The following is a 20922-nucleotide window of genomic DNA, read 5'->3' on the forward strand; positions in this document are numbered from 1 at the left end:
GCCTTACCGTCAGGCGTATAGATTTGGCGTATTGGTGCTTATAGGGTGGAGGGTCTGATGTAACGTGCGTGTGTGTGGGGGGGGGGCTGCTTGCAAAAGACAGAAAGAGGGGCTGAATAGATGTGCTGCAAAAGTTGCGAGGATAACGTAAATTCAGTCGTCTTTCAGTCGTTAAGCCCTCTTTCCCGCTGGAAGTGTAAACAATATTTTGACACGATGGCCAGAGACACTGGCTGTTGTCGGGTTTGTTTGTGCTGAGAAACGGGCTGTTTGGTATATCAGCAGATAGACTGAAAATGTGAAAGTCTTATCACAGAGATCAATCTAACTTTGGGGCTGTTCAGCCCAAAACATCAAATGAAAGAGTGCACCGATTTTAAAGTGCAAGTAGTAAAGTGGACAATAAGCTACAAGCTAACTTTGGTCAAAATAAATTATGCTTGAGCTCGATAAATGACATGGAAACTATGTGCAGCAAGCTTTTCAACCAGCATGTGAGTGCATTAACCTGTCAAGAAATTGGCAAATTATGCATCTACTTTTCATGTTAATGCACAAATATCAGTGCCAAATGCAAGGCCATATAAAAAAAACACTCTGTAAGCTCTGAGGAACTGTTTGTTAAAGCTTGAAAAGCAATAATTTATTTTAAACAAGCAAAGCACTGCTTTTAAATGCTGTTTTTTATTTTTTACTTTTATTTTTGAACATGGAAGAGCATTGGATTCCCTCACTGGAAAGGCAGAGCCTCAGTATGTTTATTTGTTATTTGATAAAGGAGTTGCCCCGCAGAATTCTTAATGAACACATTTTTGTCGATGAAATCAGGTCATTGACTCATCCTTTCAACCCCAACCCCCAGGTTCCTTTTTAGAGGTTTGTGGAAATGAAACTAAGACTGAGATAGCCCTGATGATCGTATTGTGAGTTATTTTGTGCCACTTCGCTAAGCATTTCCAAAAATTCACAAGGTATAACGCCACAGTGTTTACATGGTGGCACTTTGTGCCAAGTAAACTTTCATGGGTGAAATAGCTGCAGTGACCCATTTTGACATCAACTTAAAAACCTTCTTCTCTTGCCAATGTGACATTTGATTTGATTAAGGTAAAGATATTATTGAATTTCTGTTCATTTGTTTTCAGCATATTCACCTCTGTCCTCTTCATTTTGTCCCATTCGTTTTTCTCCAGTCATTTGCTTCACTGCCTGTGTGAGCCGGTGAAGATGGTGAAGCCAGACATCCACACTCTGGCCCACCACCTGAAGCAGGAGCGGCTGTACGTGTCATCGGAGAAGCAGCTAATTCAAAGGCTCAACAGTGACGTGCTGAAGACTGCTGAGAGGCTGTACCGGGCTGCCTGGATTGCCAAGCAGCAGAGAATCAACCTTGATCGTCTGATTCTCACCAGGTCAGACCTGTTTTCCTGATTCACTCTGGTCTTTGAGGGGAATTGTTATATATAAAGTACAGACTTAATGCCAGGCCTTTCTAACTTGTTTGTTTAATACCCAAAGAGAACAATTTGTGTTATTTGGAGTTCTGACAATTAGTAATTCCTATTTCAGGCCCTCTCTTCTTCTCTCTGTATTCTGTGTTACTCAATAAAGTTTTTTTTTTTTTATATGTTCATGACCCAGAGTAGCATTGCATGTAATAGGAGTTGCTCTATTTTTTGTAGTTTCTTTTCAAATTCAAATGCATAAAATTCTGTCTTTGTTCCTGATAATCGAGGTGTAAATTTACTAAGGTGAATTGGACATGTATTAGTGTATACAAACAAGCCCTATATATAGCCTATAGTCGATTGCATTAAGGTTTTGCTGTACCCTTAAGAGTGATGGTTTTCTTGACTTAGTGCATTGAAGCAGAGATACAACATGCCAAGTTCACTGTATTTTACCCAGAAACATGTGCAACACGTGTATATCCAAGTAAAGAACCCAGTCGTGTAGAACTGTCCTGTGCGTTTTCATTTTTTCTGTGCTGCGATGTACCATAAATACATAAATATTCCCTGGTCCTGTATGAGAAAAATTTCGGCTTGTTTTCATGTTAAACTAAAATGTTAAGCACTATATTGAATAGTACCTGCTTTGAAATATACTGTCCCTCTCTAATTGCACCACGTGTATCTGGATAAAAATTTGATTGTCTTGTAAGTGAGAGGCTCCCAAGCACAATACAAACCTAAAAACACAAAAAAGTTCAGCCACTGGGAGGGATTGAAAAATAAATGCATTTTTTTTTGGAACAGTTGGTTTTACATGATGCATATTTGTAACGAAACATCTCTGCTCTGCAGTGCTGAAGCCTCCCCAGCTGAGTGCTGCCAACATGCCAAAATGCTGGAAGATACACAGTTTATTGATGGCTACAAGACTCTGGGTTTCCAGGAGCCAAACTACGGCGAGTTCTTGGCCAGATTGAGGGAAAATCCCAGACTGGTTGCATCCTGCCTGGTGGCTGGAGAGAGGCTGAACCAGGAGCACACCCAGGGTGTCATCCACACAGTCTTCACCTCACTTTATGGCAACTGTATCATGCAGGAGGATGAGAGCTACCTGCTACAGGTCAGGGTTCCAACCCAGCTTTAGTAATTCCACAGTCTGAGCGCTCTTTAAAATGAAGTGTTAATCTGGTTCATTGATTTTATTTTTTTTATTTTTATCTCACCGTCTCCCAGGTGTTGAGATACCTGATAGAGTTTGAGCTGAAGGAGAGCGACAACCCTCGTCGCCTACTCCGACGGGGAACCTGTGCCTTCAGCATCCTCTTTAAGCTCTTCTCTGAAGGTCTGTACTCGGCCAAGCTCTTCCTGACCGCCACTCTTCATGAACCCATTATGCAGCTGTTGGTCGAGGATGAGGACCACCTGGAGACTGACCCAGCCAAGGTGACGGAGCGCCTCACTCCAGCCCAGCAGGAACGTTTTGGAGAGAAAGGCTCTGAGGGCTACAAGCAACGGGTGCAGGCAGCTGTTGAGGCCAATGAAGCCAAGCTGGTGGCTCTCGTAAACAAATTTATTGGTTACTTAAAGCAAAACACCTATTGCTTTCCTCACAGCCTGCGCTGGATTGTGTCCCAGATGTACAAGACTTTGTCATGCGTAGAGCGTCTTGAGGTGGGTGAGGTGCGCACCATGTGCACAGACCTACTGCTGACCTGCTTCATTTGCCCAGCCATAGTCAACCCAGAGCAGTACGGCATTATCTCCGACGCTCCCATCAATGAGGTGGCCCGCTTCAATCTAATGCAGGCAAGTGTTGTAGCGAGTTCCAAGCGCACATATTTGCACATTTGAGCCTTTCAGCTGTAGACTGATTTGCATATTTTTGTTACACAGGTGGGGCAACTTTTGCAACAACTGGCCATGGCCGATGATGACGCGGACCCAAGACGGAAAAGCAGTTTGTCCAAGTTTGATAAGGTGTGTGTCATCAGAATAACGCTTTCTTAAAGCCGTCTTGAGCGCATGTTCGTCTTTGTCCGAGCTAACCTTTTCTGGGTCTCTGTTTGGCAGAGCTGTGTTGCTGCCTTTCTGGATGTGGTGATTGGTGGACGAGCTGTCGAGACCCCACCCATGTCCTCCATGAACCTTCTCGAAGGCCTCAGTAGGACTGCAGTCTACATCACTCATAATCAGCTGCTGGCACTGGTAGGTTTTGTTTGAAGTTGACATGAAAATGCAACATTTGATATTCAAATAATGCTAACTGCATTCTGCAGCTGCCATACTCTGATGGATGTGATGGCTGAAATCATTTCTCCACCTAACCTGTTCGACATCGGGGAGATTTATACATCTCTGCTTGTGACATTATCAATGTCTTATGCTGTGCTGAACGTAGTGCAGATCAAATTTTGACGCTTACCTCCAACTTTAGGATTTTAGGTACACATTTCTCTTCAATGTGTACACTGATGTAATTTTGTTGTCGTGCTACCTGTTCTGCAGGCACTAATCTCCTTGAGCTGTGTCGCTGTGGTAGTCTATCTTTGGTTGGCTCCGCCCTCTATGACATCGCTTAACCGTAACTTACCCATTTATTTAGATGCACCAACGACATGCCTTGAAATAAGTTTTTATTCACAATTTCTTCTCTGTACGCTCAACTTCTATTATTTAGTTTTACTTTTTTTTTGTTAGCATAAGAACATATATTTGGGTGTCTTAAGTCGCTACCAACTCAAACCGAAAAAAGAAAACACAAGCAGCATTTTTTTGGTCCCCATATATCTGAAAATGTGTCGTTCAGATTTGAAGGGGAAACGTGCGTCACTGTTAGCACAAGTTTTTTTTTATTAAACCCATTTTCTCGCTATCGCTGCTGTCGCTTAGTTTGCTGTCCCTCAGAAGTGGGAAGTTGAATCTCTTCTGCTCCAGCTTTGTCTAAGGATGTGCTTCTTTTGAGATCGGCAGTACTTAAGAACCCTTGGAGCACGATACTCTGTAATGGGAGAGTATACAGTAAATAGCCTGAAATCTCAGACCACAAACCAAACTGAAAAAACTAAATACTTGACATTTTTAGTATTAAATACTTCGTTACCTTGTCAGCAGTTGAACCTTGTACAGCTGGTTGGCTACTAATCCCTGTTTTAGGCACAATCTTATCACAAGTCATGTGTTCAACTTGCTCAAGTTGCCAAAACACGCACCACAGAACATAAGAGCTGCTGGCTGGTTGATAACACCACTGAGAACTCGCATAACAATCCTTCTGTCATATGTCTGCTCCATAAACTCCAGACTTTACTGTCACTGCATTAGTTTGTGTATTAAGTTTTAGTGGCCAGCATTAAGAACCTTAACAAAATAAATCCAAATTTCTAACTGCTAAAAAAAATGTAATCTGATGGTCTGCTTGAGCAGGGATGTTAATGAATGGAAGAAAAAGGAATTACATGTCAAACATCTGATTTAGACCTGAAAACGGAGCATACGTCGAATGTTTGAACTGTTTTTAGTTTAAATAATGAATTGTTTACGTTTGAATTTATTCTGATGAAAGACAGTCTTTTTTTTTATATATATATATAAACATTTACTTTCTTTTAAACAGAATGGTGATAAATTACATTATTAGGGAACTATTTTTGCGGTATGATATCGTCTCTGTAGTAACACAAATCAGTTGTAAGAATAAGCCTAAACTTGTGACGAGTGTGTTTATTGTAAAGTAGAAACACATTAAAAAACATGTCATAGTTGTGGCCATCTATGTGTTTACTGGTATGTGTTAGTTGCACTCGACAGAACTATTGGCGTCACTGACAGAGATGCACAAAGTGATGTAGATTTCAGATGTTGCGATGGTGATCTCTACGGCACCTTAAAGTCACTTGATTTGCAAAGTTTCGCTTACAGCTGGCACTTTTGAAAGCGTTGCAGGTTCACAGTCAGTCCTTCGGTTTGTCAGCTTTGTACGTGGTTTCTCTGTGATTTCAACTGTTTTCTCTGTTGCAGCAACAGGAGACAACTTGTTTCCTTCACAATCGAAAAAAACCACAATCAAGCCACCACTCGAGGGCAGAATTACCAGCCGCTGCACTCACTCAGACGTAGTGCACGAAATACACGTGCGTTTAAACATAGTTGCTCTGTAGTATCAGGCACTTCGAAAAAATCTTTATGCATGAATCACAAAGATGACACAGTTAGCTGCTTTCTACAAGACTGTAGCTCTGGGCTAATGACACCTTCAAGTTTATATCAGTCAAACCAGGTTAGATGCTAAAACAGCTGAAATGCAGAGCGAAATGCATCCTTTCAGCGGTTTTCTTCTGAGATAACGTGTCACATTGATTTCAAAGCCAGTAACGGAGTGAGAAATCTTTTATAGATGACAAACAGTCATTTGTCAGGAAAACGCACACGCACAGGAGAATACGGATAAGCCAGTGCATGTGATTGCTGACAAATTGGTTGCAAGCGCAGCAGAAATGTGTCACGACAACAGGTTTATACATCAGCCTGATGGCCTTAGTTTGACCTGACAGGATATGTTTGAGTACATTAAGATGTTGTTGAGAACTACCTCAAATTATTTATTTTATATTTTGTATATTTTGCCCTTTACCAGTTCTTTAAAAGATGACTTACACCATTCTATGAAATAACTATTACCTTAAAAGGATTGATTTATTGAGACGATCCAGAAAATAATACCTTCCCCTTCCTGCACAGGTGGACTTTGTTCGGAATGTGATGGCGGGTGACCACCTTCGAGAAGAAGAGCACATGGCCCTGGAAACCCTGATGGCTAATGTGCCCCAGTCTCGAACCGTGAAGAGCAACAGTCTGGAGCTCACTCCCTCCAACACCCCCCAGCTTTCCCCAGCTACCACTCCTGCCAACAAGAAGAACAGACTACCCATAGGTACCTCCCTCCACTGCCTCTAAGCCTTGGTTTGCTTGCCACTCTGTTTTTTTAAAATTCCATTTATTGACACACTTATATGATATGATGCAACTTCTTGTATTTTCCTGATATGAAGAACTAAAAGAGCTTCCATTGAAAAATCACACAGAAACAAGAACTAGAGTGTAAAAGTGTGATATTTAGCCTGAGGAGAAGCTCGGTAAACAACAAGAGTTTAGTGGTGATAACTGATGAAAGTCTGTGTTTTATGGGAAGCTAATGAGCTACTTCTCAGCTTGTTATAAAGATAATTAGCATAGCCTGGATTGAGGCTCAATTACAGAAATGACAACCAATTAAATTACCAAATATAAATTAACTAATTTTAATTGGAATGGATGGAAAAGATGCATAGATTGCCTTCATTAGCATTTCCAAGACAAATGATGCTGTAGCAACGCTTTAATTAGAAATAAACCACTTGTACTGCTTCTTTGAAATATGACATTTATATGCAGAATATGACTTGATTCTTAAGCTACTCTGAATTGTGAGATATGCTGTCTATTCTTTCTCCAACTCCCTGCCTTGTCCTTCTCCTTTCCTCTTGTGCTGCCAATGAATGACCAGGACAACACTTAGCCGCTATAACATCCTGGGACCCCACAACCACCACTCTGTCTGCTCACATTCCATTAGTAACCCCTTTTGGTGGGTAGCCTGTCAGTTATGTTGGAGCTGGAGAGAACCTAACCCTTGTGTCTGTGGTCTTGCCTAGCAACATGTCAGATAACTCTCATCAAGCATTAGTCTGCCGCCCTGCTTCCTGTTCCTTAGCACTGCTTTTGGCCATGTGCTCCCACCATGCCTGCTTTGCCTTCCACGAAGCTTTGGGTCTTTGTAAGAGCTAAGACATCATCCCACTTATTTTCTTTTCTCTATTTTGCTTCTTCATTCAGCAGAATTTAGGGGGGTAAAAAAAGAATCTATATTACAATTTCCCTCTTTGTGTCAGCAGGGTGGGGTACCATTAACATCCAAACCATTACAGAATCTAACAGGATGTTTTTTTTTTTCTTTCTTTCTTTCCCCCCAGCACTTTACTCTTAGTGTACTAGCAAAAATGCACTCTGTTTCTAAGGGAAAAAAAGGTCCAAAACACAAGTCTATTAGAATATATTACATCAAAAGAACATGAAGAGTTAAAGAGTGCTGAGTTAAAAAAACAACAACGTTTGTTTATACCATAGTTTAGCTAAATTGATTTATGGTGACTCATTCGGGAATGCTGTAATTTGGGCGGTGACATTAAAAGTACATAGTTTAGTACCCGACCCTGTTGTTTATGTTTTATTTGTCGTTAAAAGTAAAGGAAAAACAATGTGATCAACTCATCTCTGGAAGAACAAGGGTGAAAATAATTATGTTGGGGATGGTAAGAAATTTTATTACTCTTATTGAGGAATGTGTCAAATAGCCACCGTTCTTTTCACGTTCAGTGAGTTACTCGTGACTGCTGCCAGTAAAACCATTTGTTTTTAGACTGATTCTCAATCCAGGGAGAGTGTGCAGTGTTCCCTTGTGTCTGTCAAATGTATTCGGTTCTTTTAAAATGCTTGAAATGGGTTCAGTACATCCTAATTGAAGAAGCTCTGGCACTTCCATACTGTACTCATTTGCAATTAATATAACTAAAGAATTTATCCAGTTCAGTATATCCACAAAACATTTGCTGCACCAGCAGGTAACTTGAGTGTTTAACTTTGTTGGGCAGCTATTTCTATTCCTGACAAACAAAAACAAGCCATATGGTGCTTAAAATGCCAGTCGTACCTTTTTTTGCCTCAACATCAGCTCATTAACATTGTTTTTCTTTTTTTTAATATATCTTAACATTTAACTATATACTATTGTTGCAAAAACAGACCTTAATCATTTTGTTGTGGAGGTACACGATGAGCAAAGCTGTCTATGCGCCTCTATGTGTCTGTATCTCAGCCGCTTAACCAGTGAACAGTGAATATCATTTAGATTTTTTTTGTTATGCTTGAATAAAATTATTCTCTTTTATTTGTGGCTAACGTCTATAAATGAGATAAACCCATCCTGAATGCCATGCCAGATAGTTTTTTTTTTTTTTTTTTATATGTCAGCTCAGTCAAAAGTAAATATTTGATTAATAACCTGTCTGTGAAGTAATTCTCAGTAAGTCATTCTGTCTAACCATGAATAGGCGATACAGGCTGGTGTGACATATTTTCTATCTTTGGGCTTGTGCTGTTCATTTACACAAATACTGTTTGGATTTCAAACCTAGTATAGCATTATTAGATGGTTAAACTATCAGAAACTAACACTTGTTCCCTTCAACCCACCAGCAGCTGCTCGTAGCCGCAGCCGTTCCAACATAGCCCAGGAGGGGGAGGCAGAGGCCAGCTCCCAAGAGTCCCTGCAGGAGCTGATGCCAGAGGAGGTGCTGGTAATTTCACTAGGAACTGGTCCTCAGACTGTCCCTGGGATGATGTCAGAGAATGAGGTAATGTGATTTGAATTAATGTACTCATTTGCAGGGGAGATGATGATGTGATAAATTCACTGTAATGTTATTTCCCATCACTGGAGGGGGGGGAGTAAGACCTCTTGGAGTCGATGTCATGTATTTTACAGTTCTTTGTGCATGCTGGCAATTATGCAGTTGATAGAAAACCTTGTTTCTCGTGTAAAACCAACTCCCTGATGCAAATGTAATTGTTTCATGCTGTCTTTGAAGTAGGTAACACCTCTTATCAATTATGGCTCATGAGAAAATAAGATTGCAGCCAAATGTGAGTGTCATAGTTGTTTTTTCTTTAAGATGCAAGCTCTTCCTCTCTCTGCTGTCTGCAGGTTTTGAACTTGCAGATGGCTGATGGGACCCAGGGGGATGGCACTGCTGATGATACGAAGCTGCATGGTAAACCAGACAAAACACTGCGCTTCTCACTCTGCAGTGACAACTTGGAAGGAATCTCAGAGGGTCAGTCTGCAGCCTGATGACACATAAAGATGAAACGCTGCAGAATACAAGTTGCTGCCATATTTTTCTTTTAGATTTCAGATTAAAAAGAGTGTTTTACTGCATAGTTTTTTGGGGGGATATGCGTTGTTGTCTGCACTTGTCACACACATAAAAGTAGTTATTCTGTTTTGGTCAAATTTTAAAGGCCATAACTGGTCTATGATCAGCTTTGTTGTTGTTCGGCTGTCTGAGGGACTTTTTTTTTTTTTTTTTACACTGCAGGTCCATCCAATCGTTCTAACTCTGTGTCATCTCTGGACTTGGAGGGAGAGTCTGTTTCTGAGCTGGGAGCCGGACCATCAGGGAGTAATGGGGTAGAGGCTCTGCAGCTTTTGGAGCATGAGCAGGGTATGTGTTTGTATCTCTGTATCTTGCTAAAATCTTTTTTGGAAGCTTGTATGTATATTTGAGACTCAACCGTCCTGTAAACAAATGAGAGTCGGCAAAGATTGTAGATGAAAAATGAGCAGGCTCGGTCTAACTTTGTTTGCGATTGTACGTCTCCTTCAGCCACCACACAGGACAACCTGGATGACAAACTACGCAAGTTTGAGATCAGAGATATGATGGGTCTGACGGATGACCGTGACATTTCTGAGACGGTCAGTGAAACATGGAGCACTGACGTGCTTGGCAGTGACTTTGACCCAAATATGGATGAAGATCGACTGCAAGAAATAGCAGGTGTGGCACAGTCTGGTTATATTTATATGTAGACTATCACTCTGTGCATCAGAAAGAAAATGAATGGATGTGCACAGTCCATCAATTTACGGAACCCAGAAATCTCTGTTTTTAAAGGAGGAAATGTCATCACCTTGTGGTATTTTGGTGAAATAGCATCAAAAGGCCTCTCAGCCTCTGCAAAACTGAAACACATCTGTATTTCATGTTAGTTTTCACTTTGTATTTATTGAACAAAACTGAAGTTCGTAGACTGCAGTTTTCTTCTCTCACTTACGAACATCTTTGGATATATACAGGAAGGCTATTCTTCACAACATGAAAAATAACATCCTTTTTTTGGGGCGTGGGGGGTAAATGATATCTGTAAATTCCAAGGATTTCTAACATGTTGAAAATATATTAGTAGATTCCTTTAGACTTTATATTTTATTCAGATAGCTTTTTTCCATTTTAAATGACTGGATCAGTGTTTGTTTTATAGGCAGTTCCCCAAATTTCAACACAGTATGACGTGTAAAGTGTTAGATATAAGACCAAACATAGATGATTAGAAATGTTCCTTTTCTGAATCTAAAGACATTTACTTGGTTCTTCTAACGCTGACTCCTTAGTTCAACTGAATGTGTAATTATCCAGGTTATGCGAGATAACAATTCACCGATCTGTAGTATACTGTGGCGTTATTGAAACACTGGTTCAAAAAGAAAAAATTTAGGCTGCACGTTCTTCAGACTCCGGTCTTTTTGTTGACATTCTTTGCCCTGCTTAGCTCTCTTTCTCTCTGACATTCACTCAGTCCCTGCAGTCTTATTGACCTTGGTTCCTTCTAATTTGCATCCACCATTTTTCATTCTTCGGAATATGGCGTTGGGGGACTTTTCCATCATTAAGTGAATTTACAGCGATTTCCTTATGTGTTTTCTCCAAGGGATAGGGTTATGAGATGCACATTAAATATCCATTAATACCTCATTATCCCACTGATAAGATTACCATGATAATGAGGCAGAAATTCTAATTGTTTCACTTCTTGTTGTGCCATTCATTTAATCATCCACCTGAAAGACAAGTAGTCTGCGCCCCTACCTTGAAGACTGTAAACATGGACAGCGGGATAGAGCTCTCCCACTGCCAGGGAGAGCGCTGCCCCCGCCAGCAGCATCACACACTGTTGCCTCGGTGCTGGCATGCATGTGTGTGCGCGCTCTATGAAATGGAAGCATTACATAGCAGGGCAGTCGGCTACCACAAGTTGACATTTTTTTGTGTGGAGCCTTGATAGTAACTCCCACTCACACCTGCTAGCTCTTCCCCCCTCCTCTGTGTTCTTCCGCCTTGTTAAGCCACGGCTTCCCAGATGGAGATGGAGGGACACTGTGCCGAGGACTTTGTGGGAAGGTGGACAAAGCAGTAATTTGGTTGTGAATTATGCTAGGCTTAATCAACAGCTCAAAGTCATGGCCCTGGAGGCTAGTGCAGGATGAGATGTTACCATTAACCTCTGACCTCTGGCACAGTGGCGTATGATCCTGTGGCTCGCAGTATTGTTTCTGGGTCTGAACCCCTTCGTGCGTCTCAGCGGGTCATATTTTTGCTTATCTCTAGTCCTATTGCTGTTTTGTTTGAAAGTCATACCCGAAGGCACAAAGTGATGGTGTAGTTGAATTTTTGATCAAGTTGCATATTAACACATTAAATCAACACATGCATCATTTTTGTTTTTATATAAATAATTATAAATTATTTAAGCAGTTTAAAGACTATCTAAATGAATAATTAGTTGATGGATCATAGGATATGGAAAAGAATCATTAGTTGCACCAGCACTGCTGTGGGATTGTCCATAAATATGAATGCTCATGTTAAAAGAACCTGTTTCACATGACTCTCGTGTGTAAAATCTGAATAGTTTGTTCCTCTGCAGCTGTGGATGAGACCTCTTCCATGTCCAACACTTTCCCAGACAAAAAACACTTAATGCTGCTCGAGGAGGTTAACTCTCTGTCTCCGTCCTCAGGGGCAGCTGCAGAGAACATGCTCGGCAGCTTGCTGTGCCTTCCTGGCTCGGGTTCAGTTCTGCTCGACCCCTATGGCTCCACCATCTCAGAGACCACAAGCGAAGCCTGGAGTGTGGAAGTTCTTCCCAGTGACTCAGGTGGGGAGACAGGTTTTTCTGCTTTAGCTATTGTCTCGATTGTTCTTGGTCTACATGACAGCCTCAGACTTGTGTTTGAATGCACGTGTGCATATTTATATTTCTTCACTACAGTGGGGGATGGGACACCAGGTGCAGCTGCACACTGCATTCCATACGAGAAATGTGTGCGTGCATCTGTCATCATATTTGTGTGTACTTGCCTGTCTTTCGGGGCAGATCTGCCAGTGCCAGTAAAAGGCAGCTAAGAGTTTCCTTAGAGAGACCACCAGGTGTGTTTGCACCTGTGACAGAGCAGTGGGGAGGGAAGCACAAGGACAGCAGCTGTCCTTAGTTTACACTCAGCATAGTGTCAGTTCTTTGTATGGCTAGACTTCACATGGAGCTGATTTGAGACCGGTAGGTAGATTATTGTTATACCACTAATCTCTAAGGACATCGCGCTTTAACAGTTGTGCTGCTGTTTGAATGCATTCTTTCACACTGCACCTTATACCTTACCTGCTGGTGTAAAGCGAACACACTGACCTAACCTTGTATAATTAGAGATTCTGTGCTTGACTCCCTATTCTGAAAACCAGTGTTTTGTGAAAATCAATCGAAAGCTTTATTAACAGTGTTAAGTGTTGCTTTGAAATGCTTGAGCCTATGTTAATTGGAGTAATGCACTGTTTCAATATGTGCGGTGCCCAAATGACATGCATGAGTGTCTTGATTGCCTTTTGTTCCGTTTGCTGCCCTTGTTCGGTTCAATAATGGTGATAACGCCGGCTTGCTTCAAGTAGAGAGCTTGTTTCATGGCTAGGCAGCAGAAAACTGCACTCTGAAGAGCACTTCACCAACACATTACTACTAACGAGCATGCAAATGAGCACTGCTGCCGGTATGATGCCTCTGAGTTTGACCCAACAGCTCTATAGGGTAGCCAAAAAGTTGGACGCAGTAGCTTTATTGTTTGAATTGGCAGTAGTAAGACATGATCGAGTGTGCTTTGTTATATTTCTTACATATGTGCAAACCTGGTCTCCTAATAATCATAAGAGAGGAGGTGGTGGGGTTGGTAAATTACCATCATCTGTGGGGTTTCTTTTTACAATTAGTTTATGTATTTATTTTTGTTTTTTCACACTTTAGGAGAGCATGAGACACGCTCTTGCCTCACTTTTTCTGGAGAAAGACTGTTTTCTTTTCCTCTCGTTTTGGGTTGATCTGCAGAAGCCCCAGACCTGAAGCAGGAGGAGCGTCTGCAGGAGCTGGAGAGCTGCTCTGGAGTGGGCAGCACGTCAGACGACACTGAGGTCAGAGAAGTAAGCTCGAGACCCAGCACACCAGGCCTCAGTGTTGTTTCAGGTATACATTTAACTACTCCATGTCCTCCCCACCTCAAATTTGCCTGTTTTGTTTAGTTCTTTTTTTTTTCCTGAAACTATCAGCCGTATTATATGACTCCATTGTCCTTTTATGTTTAAAACAAAAACGCACCTAACTGTCCTTTATTCTGTGCTGAGCGGTCATGCTTGTTGCTGGGAGGGTTGTTAACCTGCATGGTAGCATTACTCTGAATTTTTCTATATGACACAGAGGTTAATGCTGGTCATCTTGTCCGTGGGCTCAGGCAAACATGCTATGTTGACATGCATAAAGTAGTATCCTAGATTAAGAAGCCAGTGGTGACATTCCTGGCTCAGCTCACGGTAAAAAATAAAAAAAAGAAAGTCCCACAGGATCCAGCCGATGGATAGTCTGCTTCAGATGATCATTCTTATCTGTGTCTATTCCTTAACCCATGGGAGCTTACGCTACCAATTTAAAGTTCCCAGTGGGTTTGCATCTGAGAGAGACCATACAGCATAGTCTAAAGAGAAAAATATGCTCTTTTGTTAGAAATCCTTTGTACATGTAGGGTTGTGTTTTTTTATTTTTTTATTTATTTATTTTATTTTAAGCTTGTCCGCTTCAAAGCTAAAACATCGCTCGGTAGAGGTGATATTGAGTTACTTTTGACCCGATTGTCAGCACAACTGAAACTTTTATGTGCGGGTGCCCCAGGTATCAGTGCAACTTCAGAAGACATCCCCAACAAGATTGAGGACCTGCGGTCCGAGTGCAGCTCAGATTTTGGAGGGAAGGACTCTGTGACCAGTCCAGATGGGGAGGAGTCAAGCCAAGGTAGGAGAGTGTCACATCGCCACAAAGCCACCACTCTAGCTTCTGTCTGGTCAAATCTATCACTGTCACTTCTACAGAGTTTACTGAAGGATTAAGTCTTATTTCCTGGCTCAGTTGGTGAGTCAGGTTTGAACCCCAGGTTGTTATCCTCAGCAGTCTGTATTTGTTGGTGTAATCACTGTTAATTGGCTCTTGTTTTAATGCTGTTGCAGGAGCCCATCATCTGACATCTCCACCTTCGCAGGCTGATTCCCTACTTGCCATGTTTGATCCCCTCTCCTCTGCAGAAGGTAATTTGAAGTCTCAAAATGTTCTACATAAAGATTTTTATTAAATCTCTACCCTAATGTCATGGAGCTGCGCAACTATAATTAGATTTACAGGACAATTTATTACAAGTGGAAGTGAAATGTCATGTCATTCGACCTCATTTAGCATCCAGAATTCTTCTTCTTAGTCTTTGTTCCCGCATCAACATTTTTTTATGCGTTTGTGGTGCAAGTAAATATTTAAAAGAGCAATAGTAGTGGCTCAGTGTCTGTGGCAAGGTGAAGGGATGACAGGTTGAGAGACCTCACCCCAGGCTCTTTGGCACTGTCCCCTTGTCCCACTGTGCTCATGGCACGGGGCTGCCATTGGAAGCTTTTCAGAAGAGAGTCTACCCTTGGAACAGGTGGCCTACCTACATCTAGGGCTCATCTCCCACCAACATCTCTCTTTAGCACTCTTCCCCCACTTTTTTTCCCCCCTACTCATTATGTTTAGCAGTTTTTCTTTAGAAACAGGAGAGATGTCTTGGTATAGAACAGCACTACTGTAATACACTTAATTGATTTAAAAAAAAAAAGGTTTTGAGTATTTTCCAGTTTTATTTAGCAGTAATATCATACATTCTCTCTCATCTATTTTCTGACTTTTTACCCTTAGGCTCCACCACTGGGACAATAGTTAGGCCCAAAGTGCACTATGTCAGGCCCCCTCACCCTCCCCCTGATCCTCCTATCCCTGAAGCCAGTGCCCTGGGGCAGGACACGCGCCACTCTCTTGTCATGCCCCACTCTTTGGCCCAGGTTGAGCTGGAGCACACCAAGCAGCGCCACTCCTTCCCTGACAGGCTTGTCCGCAGCCGCAGCTCTGATATTGTTTGCCCGGGCCGCCGGCCCACAAGTGACCCTGGACTTAACAGGCGGGTTGCAGTTGAAGAGCGTGACCCTGCCGGAGCTTTTGCCTCAGGACCATCGTCATCGCCAAGCAAGGACTCTCTCAAAGGAGAGGTAACAGACCATATAGTTGTGCTTTGCTTCTGGGTAACTCCTTCCAGTATTTTACATAAACTAGTTGCTGGTGTACACTTATATCATGTGTATTTCAACTGAAAGGTGGAGGACAGGAAAGACAGCGACGATGAAAAGTCTGATCGCAACAGACCATGGTGGAAGAAACGCTTTGTGTCAGCCATTCCCAAAGGTAAGGAAACGGCCCACTTGGTCATTTTAACTTTTGTTCATATAAAAGTGATTCTTTTGATTGCAGTGTCCCATTGTTTTTGTCGAGTTCTCTTAATCATCATTGCCTGGAAATATTACACTTTGAAGAGCAGGTGAAAACCAGTTTATAATGTGAGAAAGAGTGTGATGATTCATGATGTCCACTGCACTGCTGATTGAGTTTCACTCGGAAACTGATGTTTCTTGTTTGAAGTCAGAGATGTGTCCAGTTCTTTTTCTCTCAGGTCTCACAAGCTTCAGATTTATACGGACTTACAAAGCTAATCAGTCATCAGAGAAGGTTTAGCGCTGTAGATTGTATGGCTGAAGCCCTCCCAGCAGTGCTGTCAGCCAGCGGCTAATGGTCATTAGATAGACAGAGTTGTCATCAGCACTGATAGATGATACATCTCTTGTTGCAGTTCTACTCAATAACCATCTCATACATCTGTCTGGAAAATAATGAGCTGTGCCCACATGGAAGGACTGCTTATTACTTTGAGATGATATTTCTTTCGTAAACAATAAATTGATACTCATAAAATAGAGAACTCTGCACATGAAGAAGAAGAGAGCTGTGAAGCCCAGCCTCTCTCCACACCATTGTAGAGACCGTTGTGTTTGTCCTGTTGCTCTGCATGGTGACAGTCAGTTGTCCTGCAGAGCGGCAGCGTGTGCTTGAAAGGCCAATTCTGTCTGTTGTGTTCCTCACAGTGCTGTATTGGACGGCTGAGAGTGATGTCCCAGGTAATGCTTCCATGCTGTTGTCACTGAGCTAGCTTTACTGCTGGAGCCAGCGGCTGCGTGCCACGCTGCTTTTTAGATGCCGCCTTAGAGCTGTAGACTTGTGATGTGACATGATATAGCCTGAATTCAGACGATCGCACTCCCATCCATGCATCCGTTCAGCACCCCCTTTCTGTTTTTTTGTCCCAGTGTCATCTCATTGTATGCATAATACAGAATGTCAGTATAGAGATGCTTCACCCAGTTTTTATCATGTGTTGCCGAACTGTAGTCTCCGTCATTCTTGTTTGTCCTGTTGGCACCATGTGTTCATCAGTTAAGCATCACTAGGACTGTTTACATCTCTATACACTGAATGTTTTATCAGTGGACCTTTGTGATATTCTGCTCCAAAACAAAGGTTTAACCCCCCCATTTTAATTTTCTTTTGCTTTTCTCTTGCTTTGCTTACTTTTTTGGTACTGTACTGATGGATCACACAGTGACATTTTTCATCACAGTACATCCCATAACGTATTTTAAAGTATGAACAGGTGACTCACAATCACCTGTCAATCATCAGGTAATAGTAAAAGTGATGTCTCTCCACTTTATATTCAGTATTTTTATCTCCTCCACAGCTCCGATTGCAGCTTTTAGGAAAAGAGACAAACAGGAGAAAGATGACATTGCACAGGAGCGTGTCCCACAAGGTCAGCAATGGTTTGTTTTAACCCTTTTTAGACATAACCATTATTGTGGGTGTGATTTTAATGCAGTCTGTTTGTTGGTGTGGGGTATCTCAGATGACCCGCTGCCCAGACAGAGCACCCAAGCCCAAGCTGCTGAGGACATCCTGGACAAGTATAGGAACATCAAGAGGACCAGTCCAAGCGATGGAGCCACGGCAGGAGCCTCCTACGATGGAGCTGGAGGTCAGGAAATAAAACCGGCTCTTCCGCGCATGACATACTCATGCAGTGGACAAAGTAAGAGTTTCACGTTGGACTTTTGTATGTTTTCACAGATCTTTGTGTCGAGGACAACGTGCATGACTCTCCAAGAGAAGACGGTCTGCAGAACATTTCCACAGATGACCTCCCAGACTCGGCCAGCCAGACGGCACAGCAACATGATTTCAAGTTCTCCTTCAGGTCTCACACTCCAAGTCTTGTGCAAAACTCATCTGACAAACAGCTGCTTGACACGTTGTAGTTTTCTTAGTAAATGTTGCCTTTTCTTCGATGTTGATTGGTCTTTTGTTTGTTTTCCAGTGATGCAAAGAAGAAGTTGAGGCTGGCTTTGTGTTCTGCAGACTCAGTAGCTCTCCCCATCATGACAGCAGCAACCACGAGGAATGGACTGCCTGATCATATGGATCCTGAAGGTGGGAGACCTCGAGTGTCTGTGCTGAGTGTGCCCTATGTTAGTACTTCAGTAGTCTCCTTTTTCACTTTCACCCAGCTGAACTCAGTGGATATTACAGTTAAGTTATTTATCTTTTTAAACTTTTTTAGGTATTATTGCAGTGGAACATTGATTATGATGAAGGATCAATTTAAAATGTGTAGTGTAGGTATATATCACATCTCCATGTGGAGCAAGGTGCATGTCCCCACCGTTGGCGAACATCCAACCTGCTAAAAGTGTCCTTAAGCAAGGTAGCAACTTTACTCAACCTCTAACTTCTGAATCACCTTCGAATGTTTGGGGCAAGGTTGGATGAAAATTTGCCTACTATGTAAAAATTAGATTAATATTGGCCCATTAATGTGTCAGCTCAGAACAGCTCTCATATTTTGAACAAGCACCGTGGCAGGTAGAAAGAGAAGTGCTGTGGTTTACACTAAAATCTTTGGTGCCTTTCAGTCACATCATCGTACGGAGGTGGCAGGTGGATTAGATTACAGCACCAGCCGTTCTTTTGTCAGGGGGGGGAGTGTTGTCTAATGCTGTCTCTGTCTTTCTTTTTATCTCAGACAATGAGATCGTCTGCTTCCTGAAGGTCCAGCTCGCCGAGGCCATCAACCTTCAGGATAAGAACCAGATGGCCCAGATTCAGGAGACCACACGCTGCGTCGGACGCTTCGATGCACGCACCTGCAGAAAACTGCTGGCTGCCATCGCTGAGGATTACAGGTAAATCTGGAGAGAGGAGACGAGCTTGCTTAAGGCAGCCCCCTGAGTCTCACAGTTTGCATTGTTTGATACATATTGTTGTTTCAGGTGATTGCGGAGATGTAGCCTGGAGTAAGATAAAAAGTAATCACCTGCAAATTTTTGTGTGTGTCTCCTCAAGAAAGCGGGCTCCGTACATAGCTTATCTAACCAGGTGTCGTCAGGGTCTGCAGACCTCACAGGCCCATTTGGAGAGGCTCCTCCAGAGGGTGCTGAGAGACAAGGAGGTGGCTAACCGCTACTTCACCACTGTCTGTGTTCGGTTGCTTCTTGAACATATGGAGTCCAAGATGCTTGACTTCATTAAAGGTATTGCAACATTTTCACTTTCCACATATCCGACCCATAAAAGAAAAATGGTTGAATGTAAAATGATAAAATGTTTGTTTTGGCATGGATATCCTGTATTCATAAAAAATCTGTAACCTTTTCCTATGGTTTTCATTTGTCTTTCCAAGTGAAAAGCTGGAAAAAAAAATCACAATGCCACAGAATCTCAGGTTGCACTGCATATCTTGTGTGGGGGTTAAATCGGCTGTTTCTGGATTTGCCTCCAGCTTTCCAGGGGTGCACAGCATCTGATGACAAGACGGCAGCAGTAGAGGATTTTCTGCGCTACTTGTACGGCGCCATGGCCCGTGATGCCATTTGGCAGTATGCAAGCGAGGACCAGCTGCAGGATGCCCAGATGGCTATCGAGCGCAGTGTTATGAACCGCATCTTCAAACTGGCCTTCTACCCCAATCAGGATGGAGACATCCTCCGAGACCAGTGAGTAACTCAAAGAACTAGGCAGCCAAACAAACTGCTTCATTCTTTTTGGGACAGGTGTTTTACTGAGAAACAACACACATTTACGAGAGTTAGAGTAAAAAAAGAGTCTGTCGTCTGTGATTTAAACTTTTCTCTCTAATATAAGTAATTTTACCAAGTGATCAATGTGTTTATGTGTCACACTTTGGTGTCAGGGTTATCGTCGTGACGATGACACATCTGGAGGAGGAAATATTAGATAAAGAGACTCTTTTGCGGACCTGATGGCGCTGTTTTGGACATATGTTTAGAAAGAGTTGTGTGCAGTTCAAAGAAAATGTTTTAGGTTTTTTTGTGCTTTTGAGAGACATTTGGACTTTAGGCTGTTGTCTGATTGTTCCAGCAAATATCGCACAAATGTTGTCCTGTACAGGCATGCTAATAGAAAACAATTCAGATGTGTATTACTTATTTATTTAACACTTATTTAACAATTATTCTGAAGGGTTAAAATCCAGCATTTACTCCATGTGGTTCCATAAAAGCTTTAATTTTACTTTGTGTATATCAAGAATTGTCATTGTCTATGAGAAGGGGTTAAAATAATTGAAGTGATCACGCCTTAGTCGTTGGGACTGACTGGAAAATTCAACTTGAAGTGTATTGTGGATGAGCTGCTCGCTTGGATAGAACCATGTGGACCTTCTGTGTGGTCTTAAACTGTATTGTTTTTTCACTCTCAGGCTTTTCCATGAACACATTCAGCGGCTCTCAAAGGTTGTGACAGCAAATCATAAAGCAATGCAAATCCCAGAGGTACCATCATGATGACTTTTTTTTAACATGCTGGAAAATTAAGATATGTATTGATGTTCAGAGATTTTAAAAGTTGTTCATCTTTCCTGGTTGCAGGTTTACCTTAAAGAAGCTCCCTGGCCATCTGCACAGGCTGAGATTAGAACCATCAATGCGTACAAGACGCCTCGAGACAAAGTGCAGTGTATACTGCGTATGTGTTCCACCATCATGAACCTTCTCAGTCTAGCCAATGAAGACTCTGTGCCGGGAGCAGATGACTTTGTCCCCGTACTCGTCTTTGTCCTCATAAGGGTAAGTCTTCATTCTTCTGGCTGTACTTGCTGACATTGGGCTTAATAGTCAGGTGTAATTTTGTAAACTTTTCCATTTCCAAAGATTTGTACTTATGACTTGTTGACTTCTTGTCAATGAAGATTAAGAATAATCATCTAAAAATCCTCACACCAACTGACTGTAATTGCAGTGCACCATAAAGGCTGCTATCTGATAACCTGTGTGCATATATTTAGCTTATTTACATATTT

At 42.0% G+C, this 20922-nt stretch overlaps 1 protein-coding gene across 4 annotated transcripts in view; it reads left to right on the forward strand.

Moving 5' to 3' along the window:
• The window catches only part of gapvd1 (GTPase activating protein and VPS9 domains 1), a 29074-nt gene that overhangs the window by 5136 nt on the left and 3016 nt on the right, over nt 1–20922 (forward strand). The window contains exons 2-27 of one of the 4 annotated variants that reach the window (XM_072388325.1): nt 1194–1412; nt 2307–2574; nt 2688–3260; nt 3348–3431; nt 3525–3659; nt 6192–6384; nt 6997–7077; nt 8745–8902; nt 9253–9382; nt 9647–9772; nt 9935–10108; nt 12129–12266; nt 13482–13616; nt 14316–14435; nt 14648–14725; nt 15363–15709; nt 15815–15902; nt 17290–17361; nt 17455–17583; nt 17676–17802; nt 17923–18035; nt 18628–18787; nt 18948–19135; nt 19384–19597; nt 20323–20395; nt 20492–20689. In XM_072388325.1, coding sequence (XP_072244426.1) covers nt 1228–1412; nt 2307–2574; nt 2688–3260; nt 3348–3431; nt 3525–3659; nt 6192–6384; nt 6997–7077; nt 8745–8902; nt 9253–9382; nt 9647–9772; nt 9935–10108; nt 12129–12266; nt 13482–13616; nt 14316–14435; nt 14648–14725; nt 15363–15709; nt 15815–15902; nt 17290–17361; nt 17455–17583; nt 17676–17802; nt 17923–18035; nt 18628–18787; nt 18948–19135; nt 19384–19597; nt 20323–20395; nt 20492–20689 — 4287 coding nt within the window. In that variant the 5' untranslated portion in view covers nt 1194–1227. The remainder of the gene's footprint in view (nt 1–1193; nt 1413–2306; nt 2575–2687; nt 3261–3347; nt 3432–3524; nt 3660–6191; nt 6385–6996; nt 7078–8744; nt 8903–9252; nt 9383–9646; nt 9773–9934; nt 10109–12128; nt 12267–13481; nt 13617–14315; nt 14436–14647; nt 14726–15362; nt 15710–15814; nt 15903–17289; nt 17362–17454; nt 17584–17675; nt 17803–17922; nt 18036–18627; nt 18788–18947; nt 19136–19383; nt 19598–20322; nt 20396–20491; nt 20690–20922) is intronic. The other 3 variants (XM_072388326.1, XM_072388327.1, XM_072388328.1) reach the window with 3 other exon arrangements.

This window comes from Leuresthes tenuis, unplaced genomic scaffold (genome assembly GCF_036924035.1).
Source record: "Leuresthes tenuis unplaced genomic scaffold, fLeuTen1.0.hap1 SCAF_6, whole genome shotgun sequence".
Lineage (NCBI taxonomy): Eukaryota > Metazoa > Chordata > Actinopteri > Atheriniformes > Atherinopsidae > Leuresthes > Leuresthes tenuis.